Source organism: Aquarana catesbeiana, linkage group LG04 (assembly GCF_042186555.1).
Source record: "Aquarana catesbeiana isolate 2022-GZ linkage group LG04, ASM4218655v1, whole genome shotgun sequence".
In the NCBI taxonomy this organism is placed as follows: domain Eukaryota; kingdom Metazoa; phylum Chordata; class Amphibia; order Anura; family Ranidae; genus Aquarana; species Aquarana catesbeiana.
The window spans coordinates 669072492-669092687 of NC_133327.1; the positions used below are offsets into that span (position 1 = coordinate 669072492).

The following is a 20196-nucleotide window of genomic DNA, read 5'->3' on the forward strand; positions in this document are numbered from 1 at the left end:
TAACATTTAAACAAGTTAAGGTCTACAAGCTTTATTGATACTTGTTTTTTTTTTTGTTGGTTTTTACATATCACAATGCATTCCAAAGACTTGCTTCAGCACATTCCTGCAGCTGGGTAACGGTTTAAGTTCTTGCAAACGATTTTATTTTATTTTTTTTTTTCTCTTAAAACAAATTTGCAGCTTTTAGTACTCGGTCCACAGAAGGTTCAAGTGACTGTAAATGTGGTTGTGCAAAACCCAACTACTGAGCGACGACGTGTAAGTTCCTATATTGGTATACATAAATTGTTCATTATACAGACAATAGTGTTCCTAGAAATCGTTGTTTGTCTTTAGGTGTATGTGCGATGGAGCTAGCAGTTAGAATGTCATTTCAATCCTAAAAAATAAAAAAAGAAGCACTGTGGGAGCGAGGCTCTCTGAAAACACTATAGATATTGGCAACTGATAAAACGATAAAATCACGAGATAGAGCTACCATCATACCGAACAGAAGCCGTTTTTTATCTCTAGGTATGATCACGAGGGGGGTTTTTGTTCGGCAGCTCGTTCAGGGCAGAGGAGCCATTGATGTACGGCAGAGCGCGCAAAGGCTCCGTTCTACGCTGAAGGGCGACCGAATAGATATCTCAACTTACTCTTCATACACAGTGCAAGAATTGATTAACATTATATTATGCCCATGAAAGCGCAGTAAGACTACTTCGGAAGCACAATATACAGCATGCTATAAAACAAATAAAGATCTGTATTAAACGGTGCTTCACACAGGAGAAGAAACAGAAAATAGTTTCAAACTCATACATAGCAGCTTACAATACTCAGAATGAAACACATGGCAGTAAAACGGTTGTGTCGATCCTTAAACACTGCATTGCAGGAAAAAAAAAAAAAACGTAAATAAAAAGTAGAGATCTGGGAAAATGCACTGCAATGTCAAGGCTGGTCTTCCCCTGACCCACCCCAAGTCATCCAAATACACAGCGCTCAAATTCCGAGGCTCCTATTGGTATCTGCGGCAAACTTGACTTTAATGTTTTAGTAGCAGTTAATCAGCTTTGCGTTTCAGTCCGGGGACTTTAGCCAGGATCCTGTGCAAGGGGAAAAAAAAAAAAAAAAAAAAAAAAAAGAGAAAACATTACATGGTAGAACGCATACACAAGTCATTTTCTGATAACTGGTGACCTATCTACTGCAGAGGGAATACAACCATACTAAAGAGCACCTGTATGACCTGTCTAAACCCCAAATACAAGGGTTCTGAAAAAAACCTCCAAAATGAAGTATGGATGTTTGTAGTGAAGGATGCCATTAATGTTACAGCATACAAAGGCTGTACAGCTGTAGAACAGCCCTTCTCAGCCTTTTCAAACACAGAGGAACCCTTGAAATAAAACTTTCAGATCTCAGAGAACTCCTGCTAAAAGTGACATCTACATCTCATGATACATTAGTGTGATGGTCGGTGGGAAGAATGCTCCTTACACTTGTAGTCATTGGGAATAATAATCCCCTTACAAAGAGCTAAATAGATCAGTGGGAACTCATCTGAGAGGTAAAAACTGCTTATTGCTCAAAAAACCCCCAACAACCTTTGGAGGAACCCTGGCTGAGAAACCTTGGTTTAGACCAAGGTCCCTCAACATTAGTATGCATGCTAAAACATACTGAAACTGCCCTACTAAAACTCACCAATGACCTAATAACTGCCAAAACCAATGGCCACTACTCCATACTCATACTTTTAGACCCCTCTGCTGCCTTTGACACAGTTGACCACCTGCTGCTCCTAAGCAAATTACACTCCCTTGGCCTCCGTGATTCTGCATTATCCTGGTTCTCCTCCTACCTATCTCAGCGCACTTTCAGTGTCACTTACAACTCCATCTCCTCCGCTCCCCTTCCTCTTTCTGTTGGGGTACCCCAAGGCTCCGTCCTCGGACCTCTCCTTTTCTCACTCTATACCTCTTCCCTGGGCCAGTTGATAACCTCCCATGGCTTCCAATACCACCTCTATGCCGATGACACACAGATCTATCTCTCCACTCCTCAACTCACCCCCACTATCTCCTCACGGATCTCAAACTTGCTGAATGACATATCGGTATGGATGTCACACCACTTCCTCAAACTTAATCTTTCTAAAACTGAGCTTGTTATATTTCCTCCTTCACGGTCCCCCTCCTGTGACTTCACCATTAATATCAACAACACAACCATTGGTCCCTCCACACATGCCAGGGTCCTGGGTGTAATCCTTGACTCTGATCTCTCCTTCAGCTCCCATATCCAATCACTGGCTAAATCCTGCCACCTTAACCTCCGCAACATCTCCAGAATTCAACCCTTCCTGACTAATGACACCACAAAGCAACTTATTCACTCCTTCATTATTTCCCGCCTTGACTACTGCAACTCTCTCCTTAATGGCCTACCCTTAAGCAGGCTATCCCCCTTCAGTCTATTATGAATGCTGCTGCTAGACTAATACACCTCACTAAATCGATCCGTGACTGCTGCCCCTTTCTGCCAATCCCTTCACTGGCTTCCCCTCCAACGTATAAAATTCAAAATGCTAACCATAACATACAAGGCCATTCACAACATCGCCCCCATCTACATCACCAACCTCATCTGCCGATATCGCCCAAATCGCCCCCTCTGCTCCTCCCAGGACCTCCTGCTCTCTAGCTCCCTTGTTACCTCCTCCCATGCTCGCCTTCAGGACTTCTCCAGAGCCTCTCCCATCCTCTGGAATGCCCTGCCCCAGTATGTCCGATCAGCCCCTACCCTGTCCACCTTTAGGAGATCCCTGAAAACTCATTTATTCAGGGAAGCCTATCCCACACCCACATAACTGTCCCTGAGCCACCCCCATCAAATCATTCTTGCAGCTATTACCTTTTGTACCACCACCCCCTCCCTTTAGAATGTAAGCTCTATGAGCCGGGCCCTCCTGTACCTTTTGTATTGAACTGTACTGTAATTGTGTTGTCCCCTTATACATTGTAAAGCGCTGCGTAAACTGTTGGCGCTATATAAATCTCGTATAATAATAATAATAATAATAATACAGATTGTTGTAGGGTGCAGCAAGTGGTCCTTATAATAGCAAACAAACATGCTGCAGGTCACCACAACCCATATGGCATCCTTTGTAGGGTTGGAACCCTGGTTGAGAAGCCCTGGTCTAGAACAGGGTTCTTCTAAAGGTTGTTAGGGGTTCCTCGGCATTGAGCAATTTCTGCCTCCGAGATAAGTTCCCACTGACACCATTGATCTTTTTAACAGGGGGGGCAGATATTGCTCATTGCCCAATACCGGCTGACATTCTGCCCGTGTGCAAGCCGGTCTGTCCAACAGAAGCCTGTGGGATGCGCATGCTGGAAAACCAGAAGCAGACCGGCTCTTGATCAGCGCTCTCAGCCAATGATGGAGAGCGCTGATCAAAGTGTTCCGGGGGTGGGGGTGGGGGTCGTCTCCCTGTCAGTACACAACATCTCAGAGGGGGAGATCGCTGTACTAACCTCGCATGGTTAGTACAGCGGCTCCCAACTGGAGCTAACAGTTTTTCTAAAAAATCTGTAGTGTGTACCCGGCTTAAGTGAGGAGATCGCTTTGTGAAAACCATATTCTTTATATATGCAGGTCACTATCTTATGTTCTATTATTCCTGAAAATGCTCCAGACTGATCAGGACCGAGGCACACTGAAGATGACAAAAACTCACATTACACAACCAAAGCACAAAGAACACTTACAAGTCTTTTACATTGTTAAAATTCTTGCTTATGAGTGCTATATAGTGATCCACTTGAGTCTGCAAAAAAAAAAAAAAGAAAACAATGGTCTTAGAAAACAAAGATGGTGGGAAGACTCGCATGAACTATTCACAACATTCAACATTTGCCAACAATACAAAGAATTCAGCTTCTCTATCCTATAGAGCAGGGATATGCAATTAGCGGACCTCCAGCTGCTGCAAAACTACAAGTCCCATCATGCCTCTGCCTCTGGGTGTCATGCTTGTGGCTGTCAGTCTTGCTATGCCTCATGGGACTTGTAGTTCTGGAACAGCTGGAGGTCCACTAATTGCATATCCCTGGTATACAGCATCACAACATCCTAGAAAGGGGGGGTTGTGGGGTTGTTGGGAAGAGAAAAGAGGCAGTGGGAAAACAGAGAAAATGGACAGAAAATAAATAAATAGGGTGACGGGGAGGAAAGAAGTAAAAAAGGAAAGGGGGGTGAAAAGAGAAGAGGAAAGGAGTAAGAGACAGGGAAAGGGAACCAGGGAAAGCATGAAAGAGTACAGTAAGTCCCCTACATTACAATCCTTCAAGATGTGAACTCCCCAGTGTCCTGAACGAAAAAAACCCAAAAAACTGACAGATCGCTGTACTAACACAAGCAATGTTGGTGCAGCAATCTCCCCAGCTGTACTATTGTGTTACGACAGGGGGACTCCCCCGCCAGAACACACTAATCAGCGCAGGCAGGAATTATCTGTAAGCACTGATCTTTGTTGGACTACCGGAAGCTTGTAATAAGTAGGGGACTTACTGTAATATCAACAACCCCAAGGACGGCTCAACACTACCCTGCTGTGCATTTGCTGAAGTGCAGCCAACACCTTACATGCTGTATCTTTGGTGAGCTTTCTGACACTGTGCCATAACAGCAGGACCTCAGACGTCTATGGGAAAGTGCAGCCAAGCCGCACAAGACCCGCTGGGTTAGCTCAGCTTTGCCCAAAGCACAGGAGGATGGCACTGGGGCAGTGTGAAGCCGCCCTATGGTCTTAATTACACGGGTGTACCGATCCTGTACACCTTTACAAAGGTCACGGGATGCACAGATGTTTTGCGGAGACTCGCACAGGAAGCCTGCTCAAATGAATGAAAGGTGATTGGCTGCAGGATCTCCATGTACATCATGGAGTGTACCTCTGTGCGGGTTCAATGCATGGATCAGAACTCTGTCTGCCAAAGACAAACATGTGATCTATTGCAGCTTACCAGTCAGTCATTCGATGTGGTGCCTGTATTAGCTGGCTTTTTGCATTTTATTTTCACCTGTGTAATCAACACACTTCCAGTCCCTTCGTGGCTGCGCTAATTTCTCCACTATATCTATGGGGGCGGCCATTGTTGTCACAGGCTGGACATCAAACATACCTGCTGATGTTGATCTCTCTTACATGGTGGATTGATGGGATTAGTAGTCTACACATGGTAGAGAAAGGATGCTTGTGCTTTCTGTACAGCTCACAGAAGTGACAAGGACACAACATTTCTGGGGGGGGGACCAACCTGTATATTCTGTACATTTTTAGCAAGTACATAGACTGAAAAATGTAAAACTAGCGCAGTCACATCGAAATGTGTCCAGTTCAGCAGGGACAACGTGAATTTCGATGAATGCGTGGCTGTCCCTTCTCAGCAGAAGTCAATCGTTTGAGAGATTTCTGTGGAAGAGAAAGCTGGACATATGTCCTCATGGAGCAGCTGCAGCACCGACAATGGTGGGTCCCGATATCAGACTACAATGCCCCGGGTGGGTGGGATTTTTTTTATCCACCTTGTTTGTGTGGATGGAGGATTTTTTTTTTTTTTTTTTAGTCTATGGCCAGCTTAAGGTCTAATTGCCACTTTATTTAGGAGCCCTCCATCGTTTTATCAGCACTTCTTATAAACAGGAGCACTTACCTGATGTCTTTCATAAATTACAGGAATACTGAACAAGGAAATCAGTGCTAAAAATGAAAAAAAAAAAAGTCAGTGGTGAGAAGTTCTGGGCTCAGACATATTTATGTTCAGTTATTAGGAGCCGTATACCATGCCTGTGTATACAGGACACATATTATCATGCACAAGCAAAGCAGCCTGAACAAGTAGGAAATGTATATAAAATTATAGGGGATTACCAAAGGGGAAATATGTCTTAATGTAAATATCAGCATTTCATGTGCCAATCAACAATGACATTCCACACATTCCATCTGTTGTTGCACCAATTCATGTTAAAAATTATTTGCAATGGTTTCTTTTAAAGTAGAAGTAAAGGCAAACCTCCCCCCCCACCTATTTATATTAGAATAAGGAAAGGTTATAACCCTTGTCAGTTTTTTTTTCTTGCCATCTGTGTCCCATTGGGGAGATTTACCTTCACTTCCTGTCCCATAGCCAAACAGGAAGTGAGGGGATCCCTGGTTGTCACTAGTCTCCTCATTGAAGTTTGCCCTCTATTCCTCTTCTGGTGACATCCTCCCACAATGTGGGATTTCTCCTTCACTTTCGGTAATGTCAGTAAACAGTAGAGAGGGTGAATCTCCCCAACGGGGACACAGACAGCAATAAAAACCCGACAGGGGGTCTAATCCTTCTCTACTCCATTCAAAGTTTCGCCTTTAGTTATAATAAGAAAAACCAATAAAAGACAATACAGTCAGAATACAGTCAAAATACATATTATAGCCTTGAATTACAGCTTGGTATATGAAATTGATTAGCGTAGATATGCAGGAGCAGCCAACATGTTTCGCTTATCGCTTCATCAGTGCATGCAGCGCCCTGATGAAACGATAAGCGAAACATGTTGGCTGCTCCTGCATATTTATGCTAATCGATTTCATATACCAAGCTGTAATTCAAGGTTATAATATGTATTTTGACTGTATTCTGACTATTGTCTTTTATTGGTTTTTCTTAATAAAATTTATATTTTTTTATACTCTTTTCGGTATTGCTCACCTATAAATAGACACATTATCTCCCCTCAAAATCCCATTATCGCTTTGAGAGAGCCATGTCTTTCTCCTTACAATGTTACTATAATTAGGGATTGGGAGTACTGCTCTATTTCTGGAAACTGTCCAATTGTACACGCATGTAGCCTTTAGTTATACTTTAATATCTGATCATGGGCACTAACATATTAAGAACACTTCAATGTTCCAACTTAGAAATTGTTCTAAAATGTACACCATTACAAAGAAAAGGTGTAGTGAAGAGGGGCAGACAGTGAGGGGCAGCACTGCAGGAAGGAGGTGGCGGTGTGCAACACGTATTTGGTGTGTAAAGCAATAAACAAATGTGCAGATAGAAATTGGTGCAGATTTCTTCGTTCATATTTGTGTTAGGAAGCAAAAAATGCCCTATATGAGGGTTTTCATAACTCACATGTGAATGTGGGGCCGTTTGCGATCCATGTGATTGGGAACAGGTGGGAAGACCCATTAAAAGTAATAGATACCAGACAGCGCTCGCAGCCATTCTCATGTAATCACCAATGCAGTGAATACCTGCAGATGATTGGTCCTGGATGCAGGCTGTGTCCAGGGCTGGTCTTCCGCAGGTAATCGCTGAATGAACGATTACAGGAGGACGACGGCTGTGAATGGCTGAGCACGGTCAGGCTCCATTTGCTTTTAATGGGGCTTCCCACCTGCACCCAATCACATGGATCCCCGCTGAGCCCCCCCCCCCCCCCCCCGTGGGTGATCGCAAACTACCCCATTTGCCAGTGTGAATGGAGCCCAAGGCGAGCCTTAGATGATTTGATTTTGTGGCCAGCCACAAAAATCGCTCGATTCTCCCATCAAAACAGCTGAGCTGGATTCACACTGGTGAAAACAGACATTGTATGCGATTCGTACCGCACTGCAGATCACATGCAATGCAGATTCAGCCAGTTTGTATGGCTGAATTCATTTGCATCGAAATTGGACCAAAATGGTACAAGACCCTTTTATGGTCCGCACTGGAAACGGATCGCATGAGTGTTCACACCGCCACCAACAGTAATCACATGTACAACGATAGTTGGTTGTACGACTTGGGTACAGTACAGTCTGCCCACAGATCAAATCTCAGCTAGACCCTGCTGAACCAGCAGAGATTCGATTCATCAATGGCCGGCTTTAGTAAGGATTCAGGTATTTTATATCCTGTTGTATAGAGAACATAGACGCCGCCATGTTTTTTTCGAACAATAAATCCCCATTGTAACGCTGAAGAGCCACGCCCGGCTTTTTTTTCTTCAAAACAAGCTTTATTTATATCACAATATCAGTTTTATTCCCTAACAGTGGGATGATTATCAGAGGTCTCATCTTATGTGTTCCATATTATTAATACGATTACATAATTCGGGGGCATTTATCCCATTTACTGCCACAAACTGTCTGCTGAATGGGGCTCCTAAGTGGAGAAGGACTTTGGCCCTCAGTCCTAAAACAGCAGTATGGTAAGCAAGGAACAAAACAGAGACAACACATCCATGAGCAAAGCTCTACTTACCCAGGATCAGTAAGGTGAGGCCATTGAACAAGGCACCGATATAGGTGAACACCCACATCAACACTGCAAACTGAACACAGCACAGGTCAGGGGATTGTACAATTCTGACACAAGGTTACATGACATTTACATCAGACATCCCAGATCTATTCAGCCTTCCTATATAATAAATGATGTGCAGAGTGGATGGTATTTCACCATTTGCACCCCATCACACTGCGTGATACAAGCCGCCATTACTGCTGGACACAAAAGTGACTGTCACTCTTAAGGTTTCTAATACCTTCACACTAGAAACACAAATCGAATATAAAATTATTATATATTAGATATAGATATATAGATATATAGATATATCTATATATATCTATATCTATATCTATATATATATATATAGATATATCTATATATATCTATATCTATAATGAAAATTTCCTGTATTATCTCCAGTATGATTAGTTCCTGTATCGTCATCGCCATCTAGTGGGCGTTTTGTTCCCTGGATTAAGGTACTTCTGGGGAGAAAGTGCATTATGGCCACTTGATGGCGCTGATGATATAGGAACTAACCATATTAGAGAAAATACGGGGAATTCTCATTCTATGTGGAGGTGTGTCACATCTGCACAGTGAATGTTTTATAGACCCCTATGTGTCCATGTGTAAAAGCCATAAATGTCAGTTATTTGTAAGGATACGGCTTACAGGTATTAAAAACAATATATTAAAAACTTTGGGCCAAATATTAAACATATTGGTGGTATAGTCACTTTTGGGGTTTACAGGTATTTTCCCCAGATTACAGTATTCCTGACTTCTATTTTAGCAATCTCCTTCCAGATCTAATATACAGCAATGCATATCCCAGTGTCTGGACAGGGACATGTTTCATAAAGCTCAGCCTTCCTGCTGCTTTTCACTTGTGCTGCCATGTTACAATGTTACAGGATTCCGAGTGGTCACTGGGGGGGGCTGGAGACTGATGAAATGCTTTGCCCTGCCTGCAGCAGACTGACGACACTGTTCTCCCAGGATGCTCCTCTGAGGCTCAGGGAAGGTCTTGTTTTTGTGAACATGTACACTGCTCTATATTGTGAATGTAAAGAAATTTATTCTTATAGTTACTGGTCAACACTTCACTCTGGTACCTTCTAAGCCCCGCTTCACACAGGGGCAGCACGACTTGCACACGACTGCCACGGCGACTTGCAAAACGACTTCTGTATAGAAGTCTATGCAAGTCGCCCCCAAAGTAGTACAGGAACCTTTCTCCTAAGTCGGAGTGACTTGCGTCGCTCCTATTAGAACGGTTCCATTGTACAGAACGGGAGGCGACTTGTCAGGTGGCTAGGTCGCCTGACAAGTCGCCCCTGTGTGAATGGGCACTAATGCTCTCATCCTCCTTAAAATTTTTTTTTTTTTTTTTTTGCTGCTCTGATCCAACTTCCTGTTAGAAGGTGGCTACATTTGTTTTCCATGGTCCAGAGATAGACTATGGGATTTGTAGTGTAGAAAAGAGCAGTGTACATGTCCACAAGTGTGCACTGCTTGATAAGGAAGGAAGGAAGGAAGGAAGGAAGGAAGGAAGGAAGGAAGGAAGGAAGGAAGGAAGGAAGGAAGGAAGGAAGGAAGGAAGGAAGGAAGGAAGGAAGCTCACAGAGGACATTACAAAGAGGCAGGTATTACACCAAATGTTCTGCAATCTTTTTAGATTAGCATGGCTGCCAATGTGAAGTAAACATAATGTGAATTTTTGGTGTGGAACAGCTTCAATGTTAGTGGTCGGCACTTGCACAAATGAAGAGTTCTTTACCTTCATTCTGGGTTTTTTTTTTTTTTTTTAGCCACTTTAATAGTGGTCACATTCACCCCCTTCCTGCCCAGGCCAATTTTCAGAACTGATGGGCATTGTTGGAGCTGCATTGTAATCAGTGCCCAGATTACCTTTACACATCTTCCCTGTGAGGAAATGCCACTGATCAGCTCTCCTCACCTCGCACTGTCCGTGTGAAGCAGCACAACTGATCACAAGGGTAAAGAGCCCCAGCCCTTTGCCGAGATCGGGGGTCGCGCCGTGTCCAGGATTACAGTTAAACTAGGCGCAGTCATAGGACATCGTCCCAGAACAAGAGCTGCATCACCGCACTGTCATTTTACTATAAATTGGGGGGGGGGGTCTATCACGACCTGTTCACTGATCTTCCCTGGGAAGTATGAACGCCGAAGTGCTCAACTCTGAGAACTTACAGGTTCAGAGCCATCGATCTCCAGCCTCTCTGGCCAGGGAAGAAGCTGACCGAGCATGGACTGCGCTTCATCAGACTGCAGAGTTGACATTAGGGGGTCTTCCTTAAGCCTTTTATGACTACCCCAACACTAACACACTATAATATAAAAAAAACACACATACACAACCTCCTACCAACTGTTCTCAATAAATACACTGCAAGCCGGCAACCTGTAGGGCACAGTCACGTACGTGGTGGGCCTATTTCCGGGTTTGGCAGCAGATTTCAGCTAACGATTTCGGCTGAAACCTGCTGATCAGCAGTGGCCAATCACACACACACACACACACACACACAGTTCTGTGATTACAAAAACACAGAACTCTGTACTTGGGAACAGCAATCTGGCTGTTTCTTTTCCCATCAAAAGAATAAAAAAAAACAAACACAGGGAAGAAAACCCAGTCAGATTAGTAAGTAAAAGCAGCATACAATACACTTTTTAGGCACACAGTTAACCCCTTGATAGGTGTCAAACCCCTTCCCAGCCAGTGTACAGTATAAATCACTGATCATTGTATTAGTGTCACTAGCAATGTCTGTTAGTGACCCTCCTGGATAGGATCTGTTTGCGCCAGATTGTCCGCTACCCTATCACAGTCCCACTATAGGTTGCTGATCACCGCCTTTAGGCTGCTTTCACACAGAGGCGCTAGAGCTCTAAAAATAATGCCTGTAAAGAGCCTCTCCTCACGCCAGTGTGAAAGCCCGAGCGCTTTCAAAACGCTGACACCCCCAACGCCCCAGTGTGAAAGCAGCCCTACAGTATAGCATCTATAGCTGTGTATATTCTCTCTCTACACACTATAACTATATATTATAATATATATATATATATATATATATATATATATATATATATATATATATATATATATATATATATATATATATATATATATATATATATATATATATATATATATATATATATATATCATACATACAAAAATTGGAAAAAACTGCGCTAAAAACCAAGTGAATAATTAGATCGCTTGAAAAGCTGCAAGTCCGACAATAAACATTAATTGTGAATAAAACATAGAAAAAATAAGGAGGAGTTGCGCTAATACCTATATAACATACCATAAAAATCTACGGTGAAAGAAGATAGTGATGATAAGTATAAATAAAGGTGAATATAAAAAGCGTGTGATTATAATCAAAAAAGTCCCATTGAGTGAAATTTCAATAAAATATACTGCAGTGAAGTTATTCTTTCCGACGAAATCTGACACAGGCGGACATATTACACACAATATGTACCCTTGCCCTGGGTTTCGCTGGTGTGGCTGACGATGAGATGACCTCTAGTGGACGCCGCTAACAGTTTCCATTCTCTGGCTCACAAAGTTATCTGCTTGCTGTGATCCTCTGTAGTGGGGGGTCACGGCCATCTGGTAAGGAGTAACCCCTTCCATTCCCGGTGGTGGACCCTCCCTTGCTGTCACGGATTAACACTCATTATCACGTGGACTTGTTTTTTATTTTTATGCTGATGATTTGCAGCCACTAGGATATTTTATTGAAATTTCACTCAATGGGACTTTTTTGATTATAAATCACACGCTTTTTATATTCACCTTTATTTATACTTATCATCACTATCTTCTTTCACCGTAGATTTTTATGGTATGTTATATAGGTCTCTCTCTCTCTCTCACACACACACACACACACACACACACACACACACACACATACATACATACATACATACATATATATATATATATATATACACACATACACACACACCTTTCACACAAAATATAGACTTATCAGAATTTTTTTTTTTTTTTTTATCATCAAAGACAGAGCATACATAAAAAGCAGGATACATTTTGGCGTAAACTTATGAAAAAAAAATAGATTTTTTTTATAGGATAGGTTTGTAAAAAGAAAGCACAAAAATTAAATTTGGTCTTTTTTTCATTTATATAATAATTTAAAAAACCCTCAGTGATGATCAAATACCGTCAAAAGAAAGCTTTGTGTGAAAAAAAAAAAATAATAATTTGGGTACAATGTTGCATGACCGCACAATTGCCAGTTAAAGTAGTACAGTGTTGCATAGCAAAAAATGCCCTGGTCATGAAGGGGGTAAAACCTTCCGGAAGTCAAGTGGTTAAATTTTATTTTCCCCACTGTATACACCGTTAGAAAACACTTTTTTGGCATGGCATATAATTTAACCACATCAATACTGGGCACTTTCGCCCCCTTCCTTCCCAGGCCAATTTTCAGCTTTCAGCGCTCTCGCATGTTCAATGACAATTGCGCGATCGTGCTACGCTGTACCCAAATAAAATTTTTATCATTCTGTTCGCACAAATAGAGCTTTCTTTTGGTGGCATTTATTCACGACTTAGTTTTTTTATTTTTTGCGATATAAGCGAAAAAAAAAGAGCAGAAAATTTGAAAACAACAATATTTTCTTTATTCTATTTTAAAAGAAGTCCAATAAAATCAAATTTTGTCATATATTTAAGCCAAAATGTATTTTTCTACATGTTTTTGGTAAAAAAAAAAAATCCCGCTAAGTGTATAATTGGTTCGGGTGATCACGGACAGATGTACGCAAACAATCATGTACAGATGTGCGCAGGTGATCACGGACATATGTACACAAACGATCATGTACAGATGTGCGCAGGTGATCACGGTCATATGTGTGCAGATAATCATTGGGACATGTGATTTTACTGGGACATGTGTGGGGGACAGGTGTTTTTGGGGACACGTGTTTTACACTGTTACTATGCTGGTGATCAGTGTGTAAAAAGCTGTAAAAAACAGCTCATACACAGTGATCACCAGCTGGCTGCAGCGATCCGTTCTCCTCACCGACAACTAATGTGTGAGGAGAGGAGAGCCAATAGCCTAGCAACCGGCTCCCTGTTTACATCACATGACGGCTGTGATTGGACACTGCTGTCAGGTGATCAGGAGGGCCAATCACAGAGCCCTCCTGCCGATCTGAGATGCGCCGTGTCCGGGTGACACGAGCGCATCGGGATCGGGCCGCTGCGCGAGCCCGCCCACGCGATCCCTTTTCTTTTGAGGGACATACCTGAATGTCCACTCAGGAGAGAGCACCCACCCGGCCGTAAACATGCAGTGGTCGGGTGGGAAGTGGTTAAAGTGTTACTAAACCCGAAACAGTAAGATCAGTCTGTATATGCAGTAAAGCATGCTGGTTATACTCACTGTGGAACCTAAGGGGTTACTCATATGCATTGTGTAAAAATGCTGCTTGATCCTGTCTTCTCTGATCCTCCCCTTTTACTGTCCCCAATCCATCTTCTGATAGCACAGAGCCCTAGGAGGCACTCTGCACATGCTTAGTATTGCTAGTTTTATTTTTATTTTTATTTTTTTTAGTAGTACTGTCCAAACAGGATTAGGGGTCCTGCAGCCTCATAGGACAGTCAAAGAATGAAAACTCCTCCTACAAGCTTTAACCCGTGCTGGGCCGCACACACTGATAGACGTCACAAGACTGCCATATACTGCTGATAAAGTATTTAGCAGTTTATTTTTACTAAAATAATTGCATTTCCATGTTCTGGGTACTGTGGGGGACCAGATATAGTGAATGCAGGCTCCTGGGTTTAGTAACACTTTAAACAGCAAAAAGTGGTGACACGCTTTTGAAATGGTGGAGGAGAGAGAGTACCGATCTGCATATACTGTATCTGATAATGAGGTTGCAATGTGCAATATTCACTGTGTCAGCTGTACAACCAGCACTTACTAGATCATGGGACATAGTTGACTCATACAGGGTTACATAATGATTTCACAACCCATGTAACCTTAAGCATAAAAAAAAAAAAAATAAAGTTCTCAATCCTTTAAAGCCCATCTCTGGGAATTAGACAAAATCTACCCTTGCTCATTCAGTCTAGGGGTGCAAGAATAAAGGAGTAGCACCTTGATCCAGCAGGGTTCTTCCAGAGGTGTGAATGGTCCTGCAAAGCTTCCTCTCTATGGTGCTCCCAGCCATGGTCACACTCCATGTAGCCCTTCATAAGTGATGTTGCTGAAAGAACGCCCACAGCGCTGGATGAGAAGTCTTTATGGACCTTGCTTTGTGCACTTATAGCGGGACTGATATTGCAGTTGGACACAGACAATTTTTTGGGACCAGTGACACTAATACTAATGACTGGCTGGGAAGGGGATAAACATAAGGGGAGATCAAAGAATTATATGTGTGCCTACTCACTGTAGGGGAGGTGCTTTGATTAGGGGAAGGCAAAGATCTGTGTACCTACTTTGCCCAAACATAGGATCAATACCTTCCCCTCTGACAGAACAATCTGCCTTGTTTACACATGGCAGATTGCCATTCTGCCTGTGTCATCGGTGGGTGCCCGCAGTACCCCACCCTGGGCTCCTGCTCTGTGTGATCACAGTTTGAACGGGTCACTGGCGCCCCAGACCCAGAAGTGTCATACGTGATCTGGCACAGAGCAACCACACTGCCACAGTATATCTACAGTGGTGAAGCGGTTAAGGTAAAAAAACAAAAAAGAAAAAAACAAAAACAAAAAAAAAAAAAAAAACACACACACACACACACACACACACACACACACACACACACAGGATACCCCCTCCCCCCACAACCCCTTATACTTACCTGAGCCAGATCTCGATCCAGCACTGTGCCTGAGAATAGGACAGAGCGAGGCAGCATTGGGAGCCATAAGCTCCAGTTGCTGTCAAAACCTGTGATGATGGAGCGGGGGGTGCGGCCGAGCTGCGCTGTCGATAAATGCAGGCAGCGCAGCTAAGGATCGAGCCCACATGAGTACCCCCATGGGAAGCAGCTTATGGGGGCACTCGCCGAAGAGGTGGAGCCAGGAGCGCCAGTGGGGGACCTCAGAAGAAATAATAGTATCAAACCTGCTCTGTGCAAAACGTTTACACAGAACAGGTAGGCTTTGGGTTGCCATTCAATGAATGGCACTGCAATGAACCACACAGAGCGAATGCATTGAGGCACTGTGTGCGTTTTAGCACACGTTCCCATCACACACAAAGGTGAATGGGCCCTAAATATTTTCTGCCTTTCACCTTTATCTATCTAAGGTTATTCAATAAAAAAAAAAAAAAGTGTCATTCAATGCAAACAAACAGAGCCTAACCTTTAGATTATCAGAGCAGAACTGCATACCCGCCCTGTTACCAGGCACAATTCTAGTTGCGGTGCATGAGATAGCATTACTCCATCGGTTACACATCTATTTATTTATAATGGCCGAGCACAAAGTCTTCATACGCTGATAAAGAATCTGTGGTAAAGGCCACAAAACTCCAGTGTCTAGTCACAAACCTTCCTGTTGCTGATAAGCCAGAAAGTATAATGACCTTTAAATTAAACCTGAGAACATCATTTGGATGACACATGGCAGTCGGCCGAGTTACATCCATAAGACATCGCAGCCCTCCCTCCCTTGCATTGGGTTACACATGTACTGCTAGGAATAGACAGCAGTCTGGATACTGCCCAGATACCAGCCAGTCTTCATATTACAGGCCAAGGGGACATGTCCATAGCAGTGCAGTACTAGTCTCAAGCAAAAAAAAAGAAATTTCAAATAAAAGTTGCTGCTGGAGGATTCAGTCATTATGCAGCCTCACTTCTGTCATATCTGACACACTGCCCTGTGCATGGAGTTCACAGCCAAAAATGTTCTTACACACCTCTTTATTGCTGCCCACTGAGCAGGCCACTACAATACTGGCCCAGCTACAGAGGGAGCCTTGGTCATGTGACCACTAGGTGAAAGGCCACAAGAATATAGAGAATCGTTGTATGTCGCTATTTTCTGAACACGCTCAGTTTCTAAAAACTTCACATCCAGCAAATGCTGGTTGCCTGGCTGTCATGCCAACTCCCTGGCTTTAAACAGTACAAGTCAGTATCCTAGAAGTATGCAGATAAGGACTTCTGCCTTCTCTCCATCCTTCCTGGATACACTTTCCGTTCCATGGCTCACTAGCGATGAATAGACATAAAGTCAACCAACTATCATTTTCTGAAGGTCAGCAACGGCAGCCGAGAATCTCCAGAAAAAAGCAAAATAAGTGTTAAAAATGCATGTAGATTTATGGTTTTTGTTTGAAGTGACAGTAAGCTCAGACTATTTAAAAACAATTACATGCTATATGACAGGGCCTTTATACCCACAAAGCCACTAAAAGTATGTTTTGTGTAGAGTAAAATATTCCTGGTTGATCCTGCCTTCAGTCGTCCCTCCCATCTTCTGTGTCCTGATTACAGCCGGAGATTGTGTAGACCAGCTAGTGTCCACTACAGAGCATGCTTCAATTTCGGTTCCCTTCTAAGCTCTTCATTTACTCTTTTTTAAATCTGCGCAGCCCATGTGACTATATAGCATCACACATGTGGGTGTATACACACACACACGTAAATGACCCCCCCCCCCCCCTCCCTCCTCCACCATATCCTCCTATTGCTGAACACTATGGAGGCGGGATATAGTATTCTGGTTGATTACATTACCTAAGAAACTCACAAAAAGCTTTGTTGTAATATCAAGCCGTATTAAATATACATAATGTAATTGCTAATACCTATAACGTTAAAAAAAAAAAAAAAAAAAAAAAAAAAAGGAGCCTTGGATGCAGATGTCATCTGAACAAAATGAAAGCTAGGGGGGAGATTTACTAAAACTGGTGTCAAAAACAGGGAGAAGAAGAATCAGAAAGGATTTCTCACAAGCCCGTGAACCAGCCCAGGAAGAGCTACCCCATTAAGGCTTTTTCTGTTAGTATGACAACATGCCTGCAGCAGATTTCATAGTTTCATGGTTGGGAAGGTTGAATAAAGACTCCAGTCCATCTAGTGTAACCAGTGTGTCTCTACCACTTTCAATATCCCTGTATACTGTGTTCAATAGGATACCCATCTAAATCTTTTTAAAATTAGTGACACTTCCCACTAAAACCACCAATTGTGGAAGGAAGTTCCACATTCTTGCCGCTCCAACAGTAAAGAACCCCTATTGCCAGTGATAGTGAACCTTGGCACCCCAGATGTTTTAGAACTACATTTCCCATGATGCTCATGCACTCTGCAGTATAGTTGAGCATCATGGAAAATGTAGTTGCAAAACATCTGGGGTGCCAAGGTTCACCATCACTGCCCTATGGTGTTATACCACTTCTCATCCAATTTTCACTGAGTGGCCACGTGTCTTCTTGAGTGACCTGAGACTGAATAGTTTCCTCCCAATGTTGGAATCACCATCAAGATATTTATAGATTATTATCATATCCCTTTTTAAAAAGGGGTTGCAAACCCTCTTTTTTTTTTAAACATCATATCATACTTCCCTCCACTGTGCAGTTCGTTTTGCACAGTGTGGCCCCGATCATCGTCTGCTGGAGTCCCCCAACGGTGCTCGCAGCTTCTCCCTGCATCGGTAAACCCCCTAGGAGAAGCGCTCTCCTGGGGGGTTACCATGCGGGCACGCTCCCTCCTGTGTCCAGCATTTGCATCCATAGACGCAGAATGCTGGACTCGGCCCCACCCCCCGAGTCATTAGATTTAATTGACAGCAGCGGGAGCCAATGGCTGCTCTACCATCAATCTATCCAATCAAGAGCAGAGAACCCTGGCCAGAGAGGTTGCTTAGGATGCTTTAAGGTGAAAAAACATGAACCTTTACAACCCCTTTAAGTCTAATTTTCCAAGAGGGAAAAAAAAAAAAATGTAATGTTTGTAATTGTTCCTTATAACTGAGGTCCTCCAGTCCCCCTTATTAGTTTTGTTGCCCTTCTCTGGACTCTCTCCAGTTCCAGCATGTCCCACAAGATGTGGCGGAACCAGAGTTTTGTTAATGAGTAGAATTATCTCTGGAGTAAATACCCTTTTAATGCAAGCTAAAATTCTACAGGCCTGGTTTGCTGCAGCTTGGCATTTCATGCTATTGCCGAGTCTGACTAGGTGAATAGTTGGTTTTGCCTGCAGACAGTCCAGGGTGTCATTGGGCTCTTGGACATCTGTATGGCAAAATAGGAAAGGCATCTTTGTGCGGACATCTTCCTGCACATCCAGAAGCAACCAATTAGGAAAAACTGGCCTACAAGAGACCGCACTTAAAGTGGTTGTATACCCCGCTTGGTCATTTTTACCTATAGGTAAGCCCATAATCAGGCTTACCAGTAGGAAAAATGAATTACGCCTGAACATGCACCGTTTAGGAGATATTCACCCTGCATGCAGCCGCTGAAGTCAGCAGGGCATGTGCTCTGACGGTCCGGTGAATCGTGCCGGAACTTCAGAGCTCCTTGCCGAAACGGAGGACTCCCGCACGTCATCGCGGCTCTTGCCACCCACAGTGCCGAAGCCCGCGAACCCAGAAGAAACTCCAGGGGATCATGTCATCCCCCTCAGCGGTGCCCAGGCGCTGCTTCGGTCTAAGTTATTTCATAATGCTACTGACTTGAAGTTTTTATTTTGTTCGTTTTTTTTCTCGTTCAAAAGATTTATTTATTTTAGAAACATTGAATATCAACAAATACAGAATATTTGACAAAATTATTAAAATATACAATTGAAGTACAGCTGCTGCAGGAAAAAAACAAAAGATAAAAGTAACTTTTTTTATTTTGGTTCATTTTTTTCTACAGCTTTAATGTTGGCAGCACGGACAAGGCCAAGACCCCTTAGTTCCATTTGCAACTTGTCTGTCACAGCAAGAAGTCTTGTCCTTTGGTGGTGAAGACCACCTTGATGTTGTCCAGCACTGTTACCATTTGGAGACTTGACCCACAAGAGATAACAGAATGTAGCTCAGGAGGCAAGGTCACTAAATGACAGGAACCTCCCGGAGATTGGGAGAGAAGTCCATACCAGCTGCATGATTGGTTGACCGAGGGACCAGGCAGAAAACAAACTGATCCCCCAAGGTAGAAATGCTGCTAGTCTGCTAGCCAGCAACAGCAAACTAAGATGCTGAGGTAGAGTGAGAAGAGATGGAAGAAAAAGGAGGAGCCTTAGACAGTAAGGTCCTTCAACCAATGCTCCTAAAAAAGGAGAGCCAGCTAGCCAAGAACCCACATGGCTTAGCAAACATCCCCCTAATTAAGTCTGGCCACACCTTCATGCTGAAGGCTTCTGAGGGTTTAGTGGGTTGCTTGTTTACAGCCTTTATGGGCTGCCAGGAACCCAGGCTTAGCGGGTCTGGCTACCTACTTCCAAAGTGAAGAGGGGGTTGGGATTCAGCTGACCTTTCCTTAGACTTCTTACACGGAGGCAAATAAATGCTTCTGACCTCCAGTGATATCACTGAAGATATGAATGTCAAAAAGTATGACAGAAGAAAGAACATCCCTCAAAGCCCAAGTGAGGGAGGTTCTCCCTTTGGATACAGCATCTTTATTTGCTAGCCTAAAGTTTTACTTTAATACAAAGTATATTTGATGATACACCGTCAACTGGCCGGATGTGATAGAGGAAGGGATTGTTCAGGGCTGTGTGTAGGTAGTTTTGGGGGTTTTCTGGGCCCCCTAACTGTACCAAAATAGCAACCCAGACCTATATAGAGTTAGCCATGCTTTTCCCA

The 20196-nt window shown here is 43.2% G+C and overlaps 1 protein-coding gene across 7 annotated transcripts in view; it reads right to left on the reverse strand.

Moving 5' to 3' along the window:
• RTN4 (reticulon 4) overlaps positions 1–20196 on the reverse strand; it is a 97572-nt gene continuing 77376 nt past the window's right edge. For all 7 annotated transcript variants that reach the window (XM_073628581.1, XM_073628583.1, XM_073628582.1 and 4 more), the window contains 4 exons: positions 8304–8373; positions 5712–5758; positions 3765–3823; positions 1–1094 (listed from right to left, as the gene is read on the reverse strand). In XM_073628581.1, coding sequence (XP_073484682.1) covers positions 1052–1094; positions 3765–3823; positions 5712–5758; positions 8304–8373 — 219 coding nt within the window. In that variant the 3' untranslated portion in view covers positions 1–1051. The remainder of the gene's footprint in view (positions 1095–3764; positions 3824–5711; positions 5759–8303; positions 8374–20196) is intronic.